General features: G+C 41.0%; 1 protein-coding gene across 2 annotated transcripts in view; it reads left to right on the top strand.

Annotated features, from left to right (window-relative positions):
* LOC145356485 (adenylate cyclase type 1-like) overlaps positions 1–20,777 on the top strand; it is a 242,107-nt gene that overhangs the window by 102,063 nt on the left and 119,267 nt on the right. Inside the window, exon 6 of one of the 2 annotated variants that reach the window (XM_080209218.1) lies at positions 4,891–4,989. The exons of the other annotated variant lie outside the window; for it this stretch is intronic. Within the exon in view, the coding sequence (XP_080065344.1) occupies positions 4,891–4,989 (99 nt within the window). The remainder of the gene's footprint in view (positions 1–4,890; positions 4,990–20,777) is intronic. 2 annotated transcript variants of the gene reach the window in all.

Genomic DNA, 20,777 nt, shown 5'->3' with positions numbered 1-20,777 from the left:
CCTCTTTCAGAATGACCACATTCATGCTCCTATTGCCACTCTACCAGGGCCCCAGCTGACACCTCCTGCAATGGGTTGATGTAGTCTGAAATCAGGCTGTCAAGGTTCAAAGCTATTGAAGATAATGCAGCGAGGATGTTTCCAAATTTCCCCATGAATACCATCCATGCTGCAACCACTGGGATAGCACTGCATAGGAGAACTGGAACAGGCAAAGTTGTCTGCAAAAAGGACACTAAGGGATTGCCCAAGGATGATTATTTCAGTTCGGTATGGATTATTGAAGTGTTGTTGGATTAAGCTACTATGGAACTTTTTGTGGTGTCTTTTATTTCCGGCTTTTGGCCAAGAGGATGCTGTGATGGTCTATCGAAAAGGGATGTCAGTGGGAGGAATTCTGGAGCAAAGGCGCTGTTAAGTGGCTTTCACAGGAGGTGGAGACATGGTCTGACAAACACTGTACTTTTGCTCTCGAGCAATCCAGTTAGCAGAATTGATGTTTGAGAAAGCGGATGTATTGCCCTGTTGTGTTCATGGTAGCAGCATGGTTCATATTGTATAAGCACTGTCTATGTATGGTTGAGTGATGCAGTGGGGAGAAGGAGGGGAGAGTAGGATGCAGCGGGGTGCGGTATGAGATTCAGTCCATCTGGAAGCCTTAATTGTCAAGTCACTACCCTCTGGTTTGATGAGGCTGGTTGCAATTAATTAGATTGTGTGGGAAGTCACTGCAAGTGCGTGCGGATAATGTCTCAGTGATGGAAACAGAGCAAACTAGTGAGAATCACCTTCATCAATTATATGGAAGCATTATGAAATGAACAGTGCATGGACCGAGAAGAAGAGTGAACAAGAGTGGATGAATTCAATGTTAAATCAAGTACAAAAAGAGAATAAAGAGAATATTAGGTTAAAAGAGGGAAAAAGAGACAGAAAAATTAAAACTAATTTTAAACAACTCAAATTGGACATTTTTAAAACGTCCAACAATGACAATTAACCTGTTAATTTTCAATGCCCTAGTGCTTGATTAGTAATAGTTCACATATATCACTTTGTTAAATGGGTACTTAGACTTGACCTGTCAAGTCTTAACTTTGTGACAGTTTTAATTTGTTTTGAATCATACAAACACTAAACTTCATGTCATCCACTGCAACTCAATGGTGGGCCAGACAGTGAGATTGACCTTTTCTTGTGAAAATTTGGTACTATTTATATATAAATAATTTTTACCCTCATTATCATTTGCAGGCAACATCTGGCCCAATGTAACTCAAAACATTTGTGTTAATTCCACTATCCTGTACTCCTGCAGAGACGCTGCCTTCAAAAGAAGTTAGCGCTAGAATACGGTAGTGCCAATTCCCTGATCCACTTTTTCTACCAGGAGAGCTCCTGTTCAGAGCGTGGTACCCCAAAATGAATCCCATTATTTTAAATTTCGAACGACCTCCACTATACGAGAACTTTTTGAACAAAAATCAGGAACAATAAAACAATGAATATATTTATTTTCAATGATAATGGGATGAATTTCTGTGAGGGATTTCCTCTTTTCCACAACTATAATGAAGGAGCCATTTAAAGAACAAAAAATAGTTTTTCCTACAGTTTCCGTGGCTTTACCACTGGATGATTAGGAGACCCCCCAGAATCACTTTTTTTCTATTTTTACATAAGAACATAAGAACTAGGAGCAGTAGTGGCTATCATGGGATGTGGATAGCACTGACAAGGCAAACATTTGTTGCCCATCCCTCATTGCCCTTGAACTGAGTGGTGTGCTGGGCAATTTTAGAGTTAAGAATCAACCACATTGCAGTTGCTGTGAAGTCACATGTAGGCTAGACCAGGTAAGGATGGCAGATTTCCATCTCTAAAAGGCATTGGTGAAGTAGATGGATTTTTACAATAAATCAGTGATAGTTGCCACAGTCATCATTACTGAGACTAGCTTTATATTCCAGAGTTATTAATTGAAGGCATTAGAGGAAATGTGCCAGGCAAGTGTTTTAAACAGAGCGTAGTAAATGTCAGGAACCTGCTGCCCGGGGAGATGGTGGGAGCAGGTATGGTAGCGGCATTTAAGGGACATCTAGATGAATACATGAATAGGATGGGAATGGAAGGATGTGGACTCCATAAGTGAATACAATTTTCGTTTAGGCAGGCATCGTGATTGGCACAGGTTTGGAGGGCCAATGTGCCTGTTCCTATGCTGTACTGTTCTTTGTTCCTTGTTCTTTGTCCTTTAGTCTTTGAGTTTAAATTTCAGTAGCTGTCATGGTTGGATTTGAACCCATGACACCCAGAGTATTAGCCTGGGCTAATAATCCAGTGATATTACCATACAGGTTGCATTTAAACTGGAGTTTACTGTCCCTTAATAGTTTGTTATGAATATAAATGGTGTATTTTTTATAAAATTTACTTTCAGATGACCAAAATGTAACATTGGATCAAAAAATATTTATATTGTAGTTTTCAAGATAATGATCCAAATATTTTAAGGAGTTGTACAATAGTTTAGTTGATAATGTATAATTTTTTTTACTGAGGGTTATGCTACAGTACGCTATATACGTGATATGCAGACAGCAGAAGAAGTGCAGAACGGATTATCAAGTCATTACTTTGTGGTGTAATGGGAAAGAAACAGTAAGATACTTGAAAGTTTAAGTCAAAGGTTGATTGAGTTGCAATTTGTGGGTGACATGAAGATGCTTTCTGATTCACAAAGTATGAACATTTCTGAGGATAGGAAGGACACAAAAAGCAAAGTTGACAGTTGCATAATCAGAAGAGGATGAATGAATGTGATGGAAATTTATGATGAACCAACAGCAGAGAACGTGGGAAAATAACGAAATGAAGTCCAAAAATTGAGTACAAGAGTTGGCAAATCATGTTGCAGCTATATAAAACTTTGGTTAGGCCGCATTTGGAGTATTGCAGGCAGTTCTGGTCACCACACTACCAGAAGGACGTGGGAGCTTTGGAGCAAGTGCAAAGAAGGTTCACAAATATGTTGCCTGGTCTCGATGGCTTTGACTATGAGGAAAGGTTAAATAAACTAGGATTGTTTTCACTGGAAAGTCAGGGACTAAGGGGAGACCTGCTAGAGGTCTAAAAAATTATGAGAGGCATAGATAAAGTGGATAGTCAGATGTTTTCTCCCAGGGTAGAAGTGTCAATTAAAAGGGGACACAGATTCAATGTGAGAGGGGGAAAGTTTAGGGAGATGTGTGGCGGAAGGTTTTCACACAGAGAGTAATGGGTGCCTGTAACTTGCTGCAAGATGAGGTGGTAGAAGCAGTCATATTAGCAACATTTAAGAGACAAGGATGTGTACATGAATCGGAAGGAAATAAAGGAATACACTCCGAGTAAGTGCTTTTTAAGTTCAGTTAGGGCATCATGATTGGCATAGGCTTGGAGAGCCCATGGACCTGTTCCTGTGCTGTACTTTACTTTGTTCTTTGTTTTTTGTTGAAGTCCAAATGCACATTCTATTTGCAGAAGAAAAAAACTTCAAACTTAGACTCATTATGTTTAGATAAGTATCCAGAACACTGAATATCGACTTAGTTGAAGCAATAGGCCAATTTCTTTGTTTTCAATTAATGGTACCTCAGGCCAAGAAGTGAAAGTAGTCTGAAAGTGTATTGTATATTAACCAGACTGAATGCTTGATAGACTGAACTGACTGTGTTTGCTTCCACTGTATTTTGTAACATAGTGCTCATGTGCTAGTGTGCATCTTTTTCTATTTTCCTTGCAATGAAACAGCAAGTAACAATCTATCTAGTAGCATGGTAAAATCTAGATTTTCCTGTAAGAATATGCAAGAGGGTCTATTGAATAAAAAGTTCAACGTTGTGAGGAAAAAGCTTCACATTTTTGCTTCCTGATTTGAATGGATCTTCACCACATATTCATTATACTGTATAGTACTAATTTAAAATTGTTTCAGGAAATGTTAATAATGAATGTAGTTGACGTTAATCAATTACTTAAAGTGTTGTAGACGTGGAGAAGATTATTTGTTTGACAGACTTTGTTGCAGGTATAAAAGTGGGTAATAAATCTTCAAGACTGGATCCTCATTGACTAATCTGCCATGAAGATTGAATTGGATGAATTAGATGTATACACATTGGTGTCCTACATATTCCAAAGCACAAAGAATGGTTTTCAGCTCCACTGTAATCTGTATAATGCTTGCTGCAGCCATGTTTTGCTCTGGCCCTGGGGATTGCTCTGACCTGATGATTCATATTCCTACAACAGTCGATGAAGTTGTTTGTTAGGGAGTAGGTGGGCTTTGATAATCATATGTAAATACTAGACCCTACAGACCAGGGAGTCTGTCTATCTCTTGACTCTTGCCATCTACGTTTAGCAAGAGTCAATTTCTCTGTAATGGATATTAACGTTTTGAAATGCTAAATTTGCCCAACAATAATTTTCCTAACTTTTAATTTCCTGTTGAAATACTTAATCCAGAAAATAATTAGACGTCAAGCTAAATGGTATTTAAACCACTTCTTAACTAACAATGCATTGTAACCAACAGTGGGATGACTCTTTTTTTGCCTTTTTTTGATTCTTTGGCATATCACTATAATCACAGAAATAGCTACACTCTTACTTGGAAACATTAACAACAGCTTAAAGGAGAGCAGTGTTCAAAACTGGACAGACACATCTTGGCTTAACTCTTATAAACTGATCTGCTTAAAGATTCCTAGACCATGAATTATCTTGGACCCATAACTTGGGTAAAATAGTCATTTGAGTTCCATCATAAATGGGAATAGAGCAGAGGAATGTGGATTCAGGTCAATCTCTGATCTTTCTAGCAGCTCCTTACTCCTCCTCCTCCAGATCCAGGGAGCATTCGTTTAAGCAGTTTGTGTGTCCTAAGAAGAGTCCTCAGAAGCAGCGATTCTCTGCATCCACTTCCAGTTGTCTCATGGAACAACGGTAAGTCCTTTTCTGTTGTCCCACTCAATCAATTAGTGAAGTTGATCCCATTCCCAGTAAACCTTTTTGTTCAAGCCCAATTCCCAGTGTTAGTGACCCATTGCCAGTATCCTTACCAGATGCTTTATCATCAATATGCAAAGTACTTAAGAGATCAATTTGTCTTGCTTTGCATAGGGGAGGTCTTGCGAATCTTATTCACAATTCAGTCTTTCTGATCTCATGCACGCTTCAGGCTTCTTTTTGACTTTCTCCTGCAATAGTGTGCCAGTGAATCTCCTGGATACTGGAACACATTTCTGCATCAGATTTATCAAGAGTTTGGGGTGGGGGGAGCTACTTTGAAATTTCAAGAATTTTTGTCAGATTATATTGAATAACTTCAGCTGCAGATACCTAGCAAACCTACATGCCCAACAATGAGATGCTTGTTCCTTTTCTGGCTATTCCAGTGGAAAGCCATGTTTTCGCTCTCTGTGCACCAGCAAGTATTCTGCTGCATTATGCTGACCTGCTCATCTCTTCTGCTGTATATGGTGACCAATCCTCTTTTTGGAGCAGATTTATTGAAGGCTTGCGACATCTATATCAGAATACTTTTCTGCAGTAGAGGTTTGACTCAGAGCCTTCCCTCCTAGTTTGATGACCTCGCATTCTTTCATTCCATTCTTCCTCACTTCCTCTTTGCACTCAGTTTTCCATTGATCAGGATTCATTCCTGGTTTTTCTTTGACTTGCCAATTTTGAGATCTTAGCTTCAAAGCTGATGCCCATTACTGTACTTCATGCTGCCACCATGTGTCTAGGTGGGCTGCACAAACTTGATGAGCTAATTGGTGCTTGAACACAATATGGCAATCCTTTATATGAATTGGAATTGGGTCCTATATAATTCATACCAATTGTCCTTAACGTAATCCCTTTACCACTGTTTGCAAATGAGAATCCATTACACTCGGGATGTTTTGCATCCATCTTTATACATAAACATGCAAAAGAAACAAAGGAAGACCCTCACCTTGATGAAGATATTAAAGCAAATTTTGAATGCAATTTTTTTTACTAGAATATTGGGGAAAAAGTTGAGACAAGTAAGCAACTAATCTTTCAACAGCTTGTGTGCAGTAAATTAGCATTTCATAATGAGAAGATTACAGCTGGTTAGTCATGCTGGATACTATATATCTGAAGATGGTACCAACAGAGGCTAATGCAATGTGGTCTAACTAGAAAAAGATTATGAAGATGACCAGATTCAAGAAGGCAACCCTGAATGAATGAAAGATAGTAGGAGGAGCTGCTAATTAGGATTTGTGGCATTCAGAGCTAGCCCAGTTAATGATCCTTGCTCATTAGATTTTTAAAGTAATAACATGCCTCTCATAACTCTTCACCATTCAACAGAATTTGTTTGATTCCTCTAAGACTCCACATGCATGAACCATATCAAAACATTCTCAGCTGGAAACGGACTTGGTGCTATTGACTTGGTTTATTCTCTTCACTAATGTATGATCTTTCACAGCTACATGCGCTTTTGTGGGAAAAAGAATTATTATATCTGTGGAGCTAGTTTGATCATTTTCAATTTCTATTTCATACCTTGGCAGGCTATCTTGAAAGCTTAATTATGGTTCAAAAAAAAGTTCTCCTTGAGGAGGAATCTTTCCATGTGGCTGCTCTGCTTTGGCCACATGTTCTTTTATTTTTGTTAGGAAATGTATTCTGATAATTGAACAAAGTGAAGGAAATATCCTTCTTTTGGGACCCAATGAGTACTTACTTTCAGCAAAACTGACCACATTATATGTATGAAGAATCTTCTATTTTAGTCTAGACTACGTGAAACATTTATTAACCTGACAACCAGGAAAGAAAGTATGCACAGAACTATTTGCATTGCACCAGTTTTGCCATTTGATTTCATTTGTTGATTACTGCACCCTCAAGCTTATCCGCCTGATCTACTTTATGTGCAAAAATAGATTTGCATTGTTGGGTCCGCTGCCATTTGCTTAGTGAGAGAGCATTACCATCAGCATCCCTTCAAATAATGAAAATTGCTAGAAAGAATTTAGTCTTTTTCAGCTGATGCTTATATTTAAATAAACATTTTGAATATTGTTGAGCTCCATAGCAGCAGAACCTATTTGAAAAGGTGAACGAATCTCACTTATAATCATATCAACCATCACCAGCACCCAGAACTGTTGGTTGGAATAACTGCATCCTTTTAATTCAGCTTTTCACACCAACGTGTTTAATAACTTTGTCAGTCCAATACTGCCAACTGCATTGTTGTTAGTTAAATAAAAGAACATCAAAATCCAAAAGGTTGAAAAGTTAAATTTCTTGAGCTGAATTTAAAAAAAATATGAAGAATGAGACCCGCTCATAAATGGTTTACTTCTTAACAAAAGAAATTCTTCGGATCTTCTATTATGAAAAACACATACTGCGAGTGCATGTAGAGAAATTATGCACTACCAACAGCCCCTGAAAAAGTGAAATGACAGCTTTTTATTCTGATAATTAAAGAAGTAATAATGCAATTATATCTTTGAATGACATTGAAGAGTGCAGTTCATAAGAAAACAATTTTGTCAGCAGTAATTTCTGAACAGGCAACTGATCGCAATGATTCTTTATCTGTTCTTTATAAATATGAGCAAGTCTCTTCATTAAGCTGTGGAGTACACAGTAACAGCAGAGTACAACAGAGAAAAACAGGTATGATGGATAAGGGCTGATGACCTCTCTAATGCAGTAGAATAATCACAACCCAAAATATAAAGAAAAGAAAGAGCTTCCATGACTTTAGGCACATGAAAGCACTTTATAACTTGATAGGCATTTTTGAAGTGTAGCTCTTGTTGTAATGCAGAAAATGCAACAACCAATTCCCAAAAATTGAAATGGCTAATGATTAGATAATCTGTATTAATGGTTTTGGTTGAGGAGGAAAGTGCTACCTACAACCTTTTATAATCTTAAGATGTCCCAAGTGTCTTGCAGCCAATAAAATGGCAGGAAATAGAGGACTCAATTTACACACAGGAGCAAGCCTCCAGAAGCAACAATGTGATCGTAACTAGATTAATCATTTTTATCAGATGTTAGTTGAGGGATAAATATTGGCTAGAATAACAGTTTCTTCTTTGAATTAATGCCATAGGATCTTTCACATGTAACTGAGAAAGCAATCAGGGCTTTGGCAATACTTCTTGACCAAAAAATAACACCTCCAACAGTGCAATGTGCCAGCCTAGATTATATGCACAAATGATCAAGAATTTTGTAGCAGTCACAAAAAGGATCTGACATGAAATGAAATAGAAGTTGCAATGCGTCAAATAGAACACAAAGGTAGATGTAAATATTTTTGTAATCAGCTCACAACATACGCATGGTGCAAAGTTGTAGTTGGGAAAATAAAATGGTAGTTGCCATATCCCAGATGACTCTTCCCTCTTGAGGGGGAGAGCTGACAGGTGGTGATTCAACCTGAAGATCACCACACTGCAGGCAAGGGGCAAGATTGAGAAGGTAGGGGTTTCCAGAGTAAAATCAGCTGGTATGCAAATTGAACCCGTGCTGCTGGCATTGCTCTTCATCACAAATTCACCGTCTGGCCAACTGAGCTAACGATGCAAAGATATATGGGAAAATGAAGAAATATTGACAAGAAAGAAAAAAGGGCATAATATAAAAATGTTCAAAGTAAACATGATGGGATAATACAGATTTCATTATGCATCTGATAATAAAATTCAGAATGTATTCCAGCATGAATTTATTTGGCTCAAATCAGCTCCCCTCAATCACGCTAACTCAAAATTGTGTTTGCAGACAATTCAGTGTGGATGAATGAATACGTTGTTTGCTGACGATACCTCATCTGCTCTCTTCAGAGTGAAGAGAACCCAATTGCTTTCCAGCAGAATCTGAAGAGTACCACTTCGTAGTCTTCAGATTAGTAATCTGAAGAGTACCTCTTAGTACTCTTCAGCTACTCAGAAGAGTAGAACATCAGGCATAACACCACCTCCACTATTCTGTCCCCACAGCTTTTCTGTTTAAGGGCAAAACTCCCACATAATTGAAAGGAACAGTTGATAATCCCTACCTAAAGGAGATCTGTAATGGTGTATGAACATACTATCTGCAATTAAATCAGAAAATACAAGAATTCTGCAGTTACTCTCCATTATAACAAAAAATTAGAAGCTTCTGTTTTGTAGGATTAAGAAACATTGCCTGAATGAGCAAAGAAACGGCAGATACTTCAGTCGCAGAAATGAAGCTGATTGACAGATAGGCTTGTTACTGAACTCTATTTTATTAGTGTCACAAGTAGTCTTACATTAACAGTGCAATTAAATTATTGTGAAAATCCACTAGTTGCCGCACTCCAGTTTGTGTTTAGGTGTATTAAGGGAGAATTTAGCATGACCAATGCATCAAACCATCATAGCTTTTGGACTGAGAGGAAATCAGAGCACCTGGAGGAAACCCTGTGCAGACTCAGCACAGAGAATGACCTAAGCCAGAAATCAAACCCAGGTCCCTGGTGCTGTGAGGCAGCAGTATTAACTACAGTGCCATATGCCAATCCATTATCTTTTTAGATGCAGGAAGAGAAATACCGACAACTTTGTTTAACATTTAGATTTGATTTAGAACTTCTAAAGCTGTGACAGGTGTGGCATTCGTGTACCTTTAAGAGAGGTTTTTTAAATCATGTTTTCTCCATTTGTAAGCAGGCCTTTTTGGCTTCAGTTGTTTTCTCATTTCTCGTTTGTCTGGAGGAATGTTTCTATTGCTGTTTTAATGGTGTCTGTTTATTTTAACTCTGAGTTGTTTTACGATCCTGCATTGTTAGGACGACAGTCATATGTTTTTGGCTAGTTTTATTTTTCCTTTCCAGTGAGCTTAAGGTTTCATTTTCAGTTTGGCTGCAGCTTGAGTTTTAGTTTTAGAAAGGCCAGCCAGCTCCATGGTTTTGGAATTTCTACTGGTCATCTGGAAGCAAGGTCTTGCCTTTCTGAAGGGGGGAAATCTGTTTATAGTGGCTTGCTTGGAGTTTTGGAAAGCTGTTCTGAATCTATCCAGAGAACTGCAGACTTTATTCAAAGGACTCAATTCCAGTATCATGTGAGCATTAGACTATGCTATATTAAACCTGTTTGAAGGGTTTTGTTTATGGGATTGGTTTGAGAAGGACAGCTCCTATATTCGTTAAAGGTGATACATTATTGTGGTTGTTTCAGTGATATTTGTATTGGTAGGAAGTTATTCCTAATATTCTTACTATACATGTTAACTATATACTTAAATAAACTTTGTTTAATAAAAGCTCCTTAGTGGATCATTCAAATTATACCTGAAGTGAAACCCATCATGCTCATCCTAGCCAAATTCAAGATGCAAACACTTTGGAGTTTCTGACCAGAACCATAACACAGGAATGCAATCTGCTTAACAGAAACTATCTGGGTGGCATAGTGGTTGTTTCTTTAGAAGGAACTCTTCAAACTGCAGCTCATGAAAATACAACAAAACTTACTCCAACTTATAAATCAAAGAAAAGGTTTAATAAAGAAACATCATTACACCAAACTTGGAGCCTCGCCCTGGGCCACTCCAAGCTCCCCACAATTTTACATAGTTCCTTATTTACAGTGAATTAGCTGGTCAGCTGACTATTACATCACTCTGTAATTGGTTGCATGGTTTACTGGATCAGCTGACCCTTACATCTTGTTCCCATTGTCACATTACATCCAATACGAAGTTGTCACCCGTTATATTCTAACAGTGGTCAGCACTGAAGTCTCACAGCGCCAGGGACCAGGTTCAATTACTACCTCAGGCCACTGTGTAGAGTTTGAACATTCTCCCTGTGTCTGCATGGGTTTCCTCTGGGTACTCTGGTTTCCTCCCACGCTCCAAAAATAACAAAGAACAAAGAAAGAACATTATGGCACAGGAACACGCCCTTTGGCCTCCAAGCCTGCGCTGACCATGTTGTCCAACTGAACTAACAGCCCAAGGGGTGCGGATTACATGGATTGGCGATGGAAAATTGCCCCTTAGTGTCAGGGGATTAGCAGGGTAAATATTTGGGATTATAGCGAAAGGGCCTGGGTGGGATTGTTGTTGCTGCAGGCTTGGTGGGCCAAATGGCCTACTTCTGCACTGTAGGGATGCTATTCCACGATATCTGTCAGTGACAGATAATGGTCAATTAACTGAAAATTGTAGTCTGAATAGGTGTTAATTTATGTAGTAGGAAGCTGAATTAGTAGTGCTAACTTACGTGTGAATCATATACTCTTACATAAGAAAACAATATTTGCTACCATAGCGTGGGGAGCACATACTAGAGTGCTCAAGTTGGCAATTTGGTGCAAAGGTGATTTTTAAAAATTCTTCCTTTTACAAGCAGCAGCTGATGGGTGTTTTTCTTCGAGCAAAAGTTCAGCTAGGAAACAGAAATGTGTTATTACTTTAGTAGTAATTAAACTAGATAAACCAATTTAATTAAATAAACTAAAATAATTGGTTGATAATTATAGAAGAATTAAGTAATTAAATGGTTGATGCAGCAGGGCTGATGCACTGTAACTGCAGTATGTGGAGGCTGGAACGGAGCATAACGATCCTGCACACAATTTCTGTGTTAAATTCCTGGAGTTTGAGCAAATTTGACTCAGAGTTGTTCAGCTGAAATCTGAGTTGCAGATATTGCAGGGCAGCAAAAAGTGACAAAGGCACCTGGATGCTTTATCCCAGGAGGAATCCTGAGTTGAGATGGAACTTTAGAGTTGGTCAAAGTCAGGGACAAGATGGAGATCCAAGGTGTAGTGATCAAGAAGCCTTGATTCGGACCAGTAGCTATGGTGTACTTGTTACTTGAGAGAGAAGACTGCCTGGTAGATGGGCAAACTGACCATGATTCAGGTGGCCATTCAAGTAGGGAGAGTGAAAAGGAATGTGGTCATGATACCCCTACCAGCAACAGTGATCAAGTTCCAAATATTGTCGTATCTGCCCAGTTCGAGGGTGAAAGGTATCAGCTCGGTTCGAGGGTGAAAGGTATCACCTCGGTTCGAGGGTAAAAGGTACAGCCTCGGTTCGAGGGTGAAAGGTATCGCCTCTTTCCAGAACATAGAACATGGAACATAGAATAATACAGCACAGTACAGGCCTTTCGGCCCTCAATGTTGTGCCGAGCTATGTCCAATCCCAAGATCAAGCTATCCCCTACCTACCATTCTGGTGTGCTCCATGTGCCTATCCAATAACCACTTGAAAGTCCCTAAAGTGTCCGACTCCACTATCAGAGCAGGCAGTCTATTCCACACCCCAACCACACTCTGAGTAAAGAATCTACCTCGGACATCCCTCCTATATCTCCCACCATGAACGTTATAGTTATGCCCCCTTGTAACAGTTACATCCACGCGAGGAAATAATCTCTGCACGTCCACTCTATCAATCCCTCTCATCATCTTATAAACCTCTATTAAGTCACCTCTCATCCTCCTCCGCTCCAAAGAGAAAAGCCCCAGCTCCCTCAACCTTTCCCCATAAGACCTACCTCCAAACCAGGCAGCATCCTGGTAAATCTCCTCTGCACTCTCTCCAATGCTCCCACATCCTTCTTATAGTGAGGTGACCAGAACTGAACACAATATTCCAAATGTGGTCTCACCAACGTCTAATATAGTTGCAGCATAACCCCATGGCTCTTAAACTCAAACCCCCAGTTAATAAATGCTAACATACTATAAGCCTTCTTCACGGCTCTATCCACTTGAGTGGCAACCTTCAGAGATCTGTGGATATGACCCCCAAGTCTCTCTGTTCCTCCACATTCCTTAGAACCCTGCCATTGACCTGTAATCTGCATTCAAGTTTGTCCTGCCAAAATTAATCACCTCACATTTATCAGGGTTAAACCCCATCTGCCACTTTTTGGCCCAACTCTGCATCCTATCAATGTCACTTTGCAGCCTGCAAAAGCCCTCCACCTCATCCACTACTCCACCAATCTTGGTGTCGTCAGCAACTTTACTAACTTTATTAAAGGTGACTTTAATCTTCCTGGAGTGGATTGGAGGGGGCCTAGAGCTGGGGGTACGGAGGGAGAGGAGTTTGTAAAATGTGATTAGGAAGGGTCTCTTCAGCAGTATGTAACTAGCCCGACTAGGGAGGGAGCTATACTGGATTTAGTGTTGGGTAATGAGCCGGGGCAGGTGGTTGAGGTAGAGGTAGGCGAACATGCGGCTAATAGTGACCACAAGTCCATCTACTTTAGGATAAAAATGGAAAGGGATGAGTGCCGGCCGAACGGGAGTGTGCTGAACTGGGGCAAGGCGAGCTATAGCCGGATTAGGAGGGAGCTGCAGGACACTGATTGGGAGGGACTGTTAGCTGGCAAGTCCACGGTTGGCAAGTGGGAGGCTTTTAAGGGTAAAATAAAAATGTTGCAGGAGAGGTATGTTCCGGTTAAGCGGAAGGATGGGAAAGGTAGGATTAGAGAGCCGTGGATTACAGGGGGTATCGAAGATTTGGTCAGGAAGGAGAGGGAGGCGTATGTTAGGTCGAAACAACTGGGTACGGAGAGTGCGCTGGAGGAATATAGAGAGAGTAGGAGGGAGCTAAAAAGGGGAGTTAGAAGTGCGAAGAGAGGGCATGAAATGGCTTTGGCTGGTAGGATTAAGGAAAATCCAAAGGCATTTTATTCCTATATTAGAGGCAAGAGAGTAGTTAGAGGGAAAATTGGTCCTCTTAGGGACAAAAATGGGGAGTTATGTATTGAGTCGGAGGGAATGGGGGAGCTCCTGAATGAATACTTTGTGTCGGTATTCACAAAGGAGAGGGGTTCGGAATCGTGCGGTCTCTTGGAGGGAGCTGAGGATCAGTTGCAGGAAATATCTATTACGAGGGAGGAAGTGCTAGGGCTTTTGGGTAGCGTAAGGACGGATAAAGCTCCGGGGCCTGATGGTATTTATCCCAGGCTGCTTAGGGAGGTGAAAGATGAAATTGCTGGGCCTCTGGCGCAAAGCTTTGTCTCTTCTTTGGACACAGGTGAGGTCCCAGAAGACTGGAGGGTAGCAAATGTGGTACCGCTGTTTAAAAAAGGTAGTAGGGATAACCCTGGAAATTATAGACCGGTGAGTTTGACATCGGTGGTAGGGAAATTAATGGAAAAAATACTTAGGGGTAGGATGTATGAGCATTTGGAGCGTTGCGATCTGATTAGGGATACGCAACATGGCTTTGTTAGAGGGAGGTCTTGCCTTACGAATCTGGTAGAATTCTTTGAGGAGGTGACAAAAACGGTTGACAATGGGAGAGCCGTTGATGTCATCTATATGGATTTCAGTAAGGCGTTTGACAAAGTCCCTCATGGTAGGCTGGTAGAAAAGGTTAAGGCGCATGGGATACGAGGCCAGGTAGCTAGGTGGATTGCGAACTGGCTGGGTAATAGGAGACAGAGGGTAGTTGTGGAGGGGACCTTGTCAGGCTGGAGGCCAGTGACCAGTGGTGTGCTGCAGGGCTCAGTACTGGGACCTCTCCTCTTTGTAGTCTACATAAGTGACTTGGAAGAGAGCGTACGTGGTGTGATCAGCAAGTTTGCGGATGACACCAAGATGGCAGGGTTGGCAGATACTGAGGTGGATTGTCAGGTGATACAGCAGGATATAGATAGGTTGGTACATTGGGCAGATAGGTGGCAGATGGAATTTAATCCTGACAAATGCGAGGTGATGCATTTTGGAAGGAATAATGCAGAGAGGAGCTACATGATAAAAGGTAGACTGATTAAGAGTATAGAAATACAGAGGGACCTGGGAGTGCAGGTTCACAAGTCTCTGAAGGTTGCAACACAAGTGGAGAAGGTTGTGAGGAAGGCTTATGGAATGTTAGCCTTTATAGGAAGGGGTATAGAGTATAAGAGCTGCCGTCTAATGCTTCAGTTGTACAGAACGTTTGTTAGACCGCATTTGGAATACTGCATCCAGTTCTGGTCACCTTACTACCGGAAGGACGTGGAGTCTCTGGAGAGGGCGCAGAGGAGGTTTACCAGGATGTTGCCTGGCATGGAGGGATGGGGTTACAAGGAAAGGTTGGATAAACTGGGACTTTTCTCCTTGGAAAGACGGAGATTGAGGGGAGACATGATAGAGGTATATAAGATACTGAAGTGAATAGATAGAATCAATAGTGAAAGACTGCTCCCTAGACTGGGTACAATTACGAGAGGTCATGATCTAAGGGTGAGGGGGGAGAGGTATAATTTGGATGTGAGAGGAAGGTTCTTCACGCAGAGGGTCGTGGGGGTATGGAACGCGCTACCGAGTAGGGTGGTGGAGGCAGGCACGTTGGACTCGTTTAAGGTTCACTTAGACAGACACATGAGCGAAACGAGGATGGAGGGTTATAGAAGGGGGTATTAAATAAGGTCAGAGCCTCGGGAGACACCGGAAATGCAGACTTGTATGTTAACGTTTTTGTCTTTTTATTCCGCAAGTGGAGGTCCACCTCGTGTCAAACGAGGGGCATGCACACGGTGGGTCGTGCGTGGGCTGCTCTTGGAAGTTCCGAGAGTGGCCTAGTACTTCATGTCGGTGTGTGTGCTTGATCCTGGACCGGTAGACGGGCGCCGCAACAGCTCAGTGACTAGCACTGCTAGCTGTGCAGATACATGGATTTGGGCCTGTGTCTGTGGGAGTTTGCGCATTCTCCCTGTGGTTGCGTGGGTTTCCTCCGGGCGCTCCGGTTTCCTCCCACACCCCAAAGATGTGCTCTTAGGCTGATTGGTTTACCAAATTGACACTATTCTCCCCTGAATCTGGCTAAGTTAGGGGTTCCATTCGTAGACACGCAGGGTAGAATAGGTGTAGGGTGATGCGGCGGCATGGGCTCGTTGGGCCGAAGGGCCTGTTTCCCGTGCTGGGTTGTTCTTTGTTCTTTTGTTCTTTGTAACCCACCCTTCAGCCCCCTCTTCCAAGTCATTAGTAAAAATCACAAATAGCAGAGGACCCAGCACTGACCCCTGTGGTACACCGCTGGTAACTGGCCTCCAGTTTGAAAATTTTCTGTCCACCACCCTCTGTCTTCTATGATACAGCCAGTTACTTATCCAATTGGCCAAATTTCCTTCTAACCCATACATCCTTATCTTCTTGAAGAGCCTACCATGGGGAACCTTATCAAACACCTTACTAGAATCCACGTACATGACATCAACTGCTCTCCTTCGTCCACACACTTAGTTACCTCCTCAAAGAATTCAATCAAATTTGTGATGCAGGACTTCCCCTCATGAAACCGTGCTGACTATCCTGGATTAAACTGCATCTTTCCAAATGGTCATAAAGCCTATCTCTCACAACCCTTTCCATTAACTTACTGACCACCGAAGTAAGACTAACTGGCCTATAATTACCAGGGTCATTCCTATTTCCTTTCTTGAAGAGAGGAACAAAATTCGCCACTCTCTCGCCCCTCTGGCACTATCCCCATGGACAGTGAGGACCCAAAGATGAAAGTTAAAGGCTCCGCAATATCATGCCTTGCCTCCCAAAGTATCGTAGGATATATCCCATCTGGCCCAGGGGACTTATTGACCCTCAGGTTTTTCAAAATTGCTAATACATCTTCCCTTAGAACATCTACCTCCTCCATCCTATCAGCCAGTATCACACACTTATCCTCAAAAACATGGCTCCTCTCCTTAGTGAACACTGAAGAAAAGTATTCATTCAATGCCTCATCTATCTCTTCTGACTCCATGCACAAGTTCCCACTACTATCCTTGACTGGCCCTAACCTCACCCTGGTCATTCTTTTATTTCTCACATAAGAATAAAAAGCCTTGGGGTTTTCTTTTATCCAACCCGCCAAGGACTTCTCATGCCCCCTCCTAGCTCTCCTAAGCCCTTTCTTTAACTCATTCCTAGCTACCTTGTAACACTCAAGCCCAACTGAACCTTGTTTTCTCATCCTTACAATGCTTCCTTGCCCCTCTTAACAAGACATTCAACCTCCTTTGTGAACCATGGTTCCCTCACTTGGCTATTTCCTTCCTGCCTGCCAGGGACATACCTATCAAGGACATGCAGTACTTGCCTTGAAAAAGCTCCACTTTTTGTTTGTGCCCATACCTGACAGTTTCTGCTCCCATCTTATGCTCCCTAATTCTTGCTTAATCGCATCATAATTTCCCCGTCCCAATTATAAAATTTGCCCTGTCGTGTGACCCTATCCCTCTCCATTGCAACAATGAAGGATGCCAAATTGTGGTCACTATCTCCAAAGTGCTCTCCCACAAACAAATCTAACACTTGGCCTGGTTCATTACCCAGTACCAAGTCCAATGTGGCCCCACCTCTTGTCGGCTTATCCACATGTTGTGCCAGGAAATTCTCCTGCACACACTGTACAAAAAGTGTCCCATTCAAACTATTCGACCTACAAAGGTTCCAATCAATATTTCGAAAGTTAAAGTCACCCATGATAACTACTTTTCTAGAGTGAAAGCTATCGCCTTATTTTGAGGGTGAAAGATATCTCCTCGGTTTGACAGTAAAAGGTATCGCCTCGGTTCAAGGGTGAAAGATATTCCCTTGGTTCGAGGATGAAAGATGGCGAACATCTCATGGCTAGAAAAGGACTTGGAGTGTGAAGGGAGGATGTTGTTGCCATAGTCCAAATCAGAACAAATGACAAAAGTAGAATTAGGAATGAGTGTTTGAGGAGTTGGGATACAAATTTAAAAGCAGAATCTGAAGCAGGAATTTGATTTGGTACCTAAATCACAGGCTAAATGACAGAGGGATAATTTGATTAGAAAGTTAAATGCATGACAGGGGAAGGGGCAATACTTAAATGGACCATTTGTCTTTAAAGCATTACAGCATGATGCCATTAGAAGGGAAATGTATCCTGAACCCAGTCTTTGTTTCACTTTTGCTTTGAGCAGAGCACACACTTGGCTTTGATGCCTTCAAGTTTTATACCAATGTACAACTATTCTTATGTGCCCAGTCTTATAAATTAACCTACGTGTTCACCAAATCCCTTATAATTGATTGGTCCCTATTATAATTCTACAACTGGCACCATAATAAGGAAATAGGGAGCAGCTCCACTGGGATACCCTCCAATTAAACTGGGCTGGGACCATTGTCCTGGTGAATTGAATAACTAAGAGACAGGACTTTAAATAAACAAAGCTGGGAGTGGGAGAGTTGGTGTGGGAGGATCCAGGAAAGGATAAATTGAAACGCAGTAAAAGAAATGTCAAAGCCTTTGAGCAGTATTTTGAGTGAAAATAAGCAGAGTGGGTCATGAAGGGCTAGTGAGTAACAACAGCGATGGGGTACGAGTGACTAAGGTGACATCAGAGAAAATTGGATTTAAGAAGTCACTTCAAAAGCACTTCTGAATCTGCAAAGCAACAAACTAAATTCATTAGTGGCATAGTAAGAAGTTATGTAAAGATCGGGGTTCACTAACTTTAATTAGAAGACTTGAGATAACATCAATTGTTTAGCTGAATTATAAAGCTGATATAATAGAAACCTGCAATTCTGACAGACCGTTCATTGAATTTATGTTAGTTGCAATAAGTACAAAATGTAATGCTTTGCGAAGTGTAAACAATCAGTTCACTCTGAAACATTGCTGGTTGATTACAGTGCTGTCTCTTGTTTCGGTAGTAAGAAGTCTCACAACACCACATTAAAGTCCAACAGGTTTATTTTGTAGTAAACACCATTAGCTTTTGGAACATTCCAAAAGCTAGTGGCGTTTGCTACCAAATAAACCTGTTGGACTTTAACCTGGTGTTGTGAGACTTCTTACTGTCTTTACCCCAGTCCAACGCCGGCATCTCCACATTTTGTTTTTGTTAACCAGTCTATCTTACTTCTCGATGTTGTACACCAAACTGTTGAAAGTTGCTGCTTATTAACCCTTTCTAGCCACTACCTTTATGCATGTTCAGTCAAATCTGTGAGTCCTGATTGGTCTAGACAATGGTGAACATTTCCTGATTGTTTAAGTGGTGCATGATTAGTGTGTCACTGCCTGATAATTAATACATTGGCCTCCATATTCCAAAATGCCAAATTGATACTGTTCTGAAAGCTCAAATGCCTGTATGTTTCTAGTGACTGCTGATACCTGAACTTGAAGCAAGTTACTTAAAAAAATTATTAAGGTACACAATTTTAAATTGGTACAGCCATATCAAAATTACTATAGTGCATATAAAATTAGTGCATAGAGATGATTGGCATGTTAGAACAGAGGTAGGAAAATACACACTGGAGTAACTTCTTCAATCAATACATGTTGATAAGAAATAAAAATCACAATAACTTCATCGCTAGTTACAGAATCCAATTCCAAAGCTGCAAAAACCACGGTGATGCGCAGGTCTGTTATGTACTATAAATGAAAGTGTGCATTTAAGGTACTTTAAGTTAAGGAAATTTAAAGACACAGAACTGCAAACACTCATTTATCTGCTTTTGAGGGGAAGGCAGTTTGATAAATGTCAATCCACTTCCCAGAGCTTGGTCGTTGCAGTTTTTGCTTTGACAATTATGTGAACAACGTGTACATGATTGAGGGACATGGACAGAGTAGATAAGAAGCAGCTGATTCCCTTAGTTGAAAGGTCAGTCATGAGGGGACCTAGGTTCAAGGTGAGGGGTAGGAGGTTTAGCGGGGATGTGAGAAAAAGGTTTTTAATTCAGTGGGTGGTGATGATCTGGAATGCACTTCCTGGGAGGGTGGTCGAAGCGGGTTGCCTCCCATTCTTAAAAAAGTACCTGGATGAGCACTTGGCGCGTCATAACATTCAGGGCTATGGACCATGTGCTGACAGATAGAATTAGGTGGGAGTTCAGGTGTTTCCAATGTGTTGGTGCGAACATGATGGGCTGAAGGACCTCTTCTGCATTGTATGATTCTATGAATTAAACTACAAGTGACCTCACAATTTATTGCTTGATTACAGGACAAATGTAACAGTGGGTTGCCTCCAACAATTGTCCCATACTAATAAATAAACTTTTAACTTCAAAGCCATAAAATGTAAGTTTAATTTGGCCTAAGGCACATTTCAGTTGTCACTTGACACACATGACATTGTGGTGCCTTGTTTCCTTAGCTGAAAGATATAAACTTAATAAAATAACAGGAAAAAACACAATGAGATGGATGTTCCCACAGGTGACTGACATTTCAGGGGATAGGGGGAAGTGAAACCAGTAAGGTGACCATCACCCTTCAGAGACCAATCTGACAAATCACATACCACTTGACCAATCAGGGACTGCTCACCCATCGTCTCTGTCCATTCTCTGATTCCGCTCCAGGTCTGGTTTATCAAGTACAGTGGCCTTCATGTAACTCCCTTTGAAGTTGGGCTGTGCAGTCCCAGGTTTTAGTAGCTTCTCAGTAATAATGAGGTGTGATATTTCCAAAACTGCAAAGTGCCTTCTTTTGTACTGGTTTCAATAACTCACAAATAGGCAGTCAAGCATCGTAATGGTCTTCGCTCAGTCAAATAATTCAGTTTAGAATTAAGGAATGGCAATGACAGTGGATTTTTATTTAAAAAAATCAGTGTTAGGTTCAATTCTGTCACAAGTATAGAACTGAACAAGTCTTAATACAAATATAAGGGGCATTGGTGGTGAGACATTCTGGAGCACTCTGTGGAGTCTTCATCTCCTAATCCAATCTGAATATATTTGCCC

The sequence above is a fragment of the Carcharhinus amblyrhynchos genome, chromosome 2 (genome assembly GCF_965287045.1).
Source record: "Carcharhinus amblyrhynchos chromosome 2, sCarAmb.v2.hapA, whole genome shotgun sequence".
NCBI lineage: Eukaryota > Metazoa > Chordata > Chondrichthyes > Carcharhiniformes > Carcharhinidae > Carcharhinus > Carcharhinus amblyrhynchos.
Note: the sequence above shows the minus strand (reverse complement) of the source record. Positions and strands in the feature narration are given on the sequence as shown.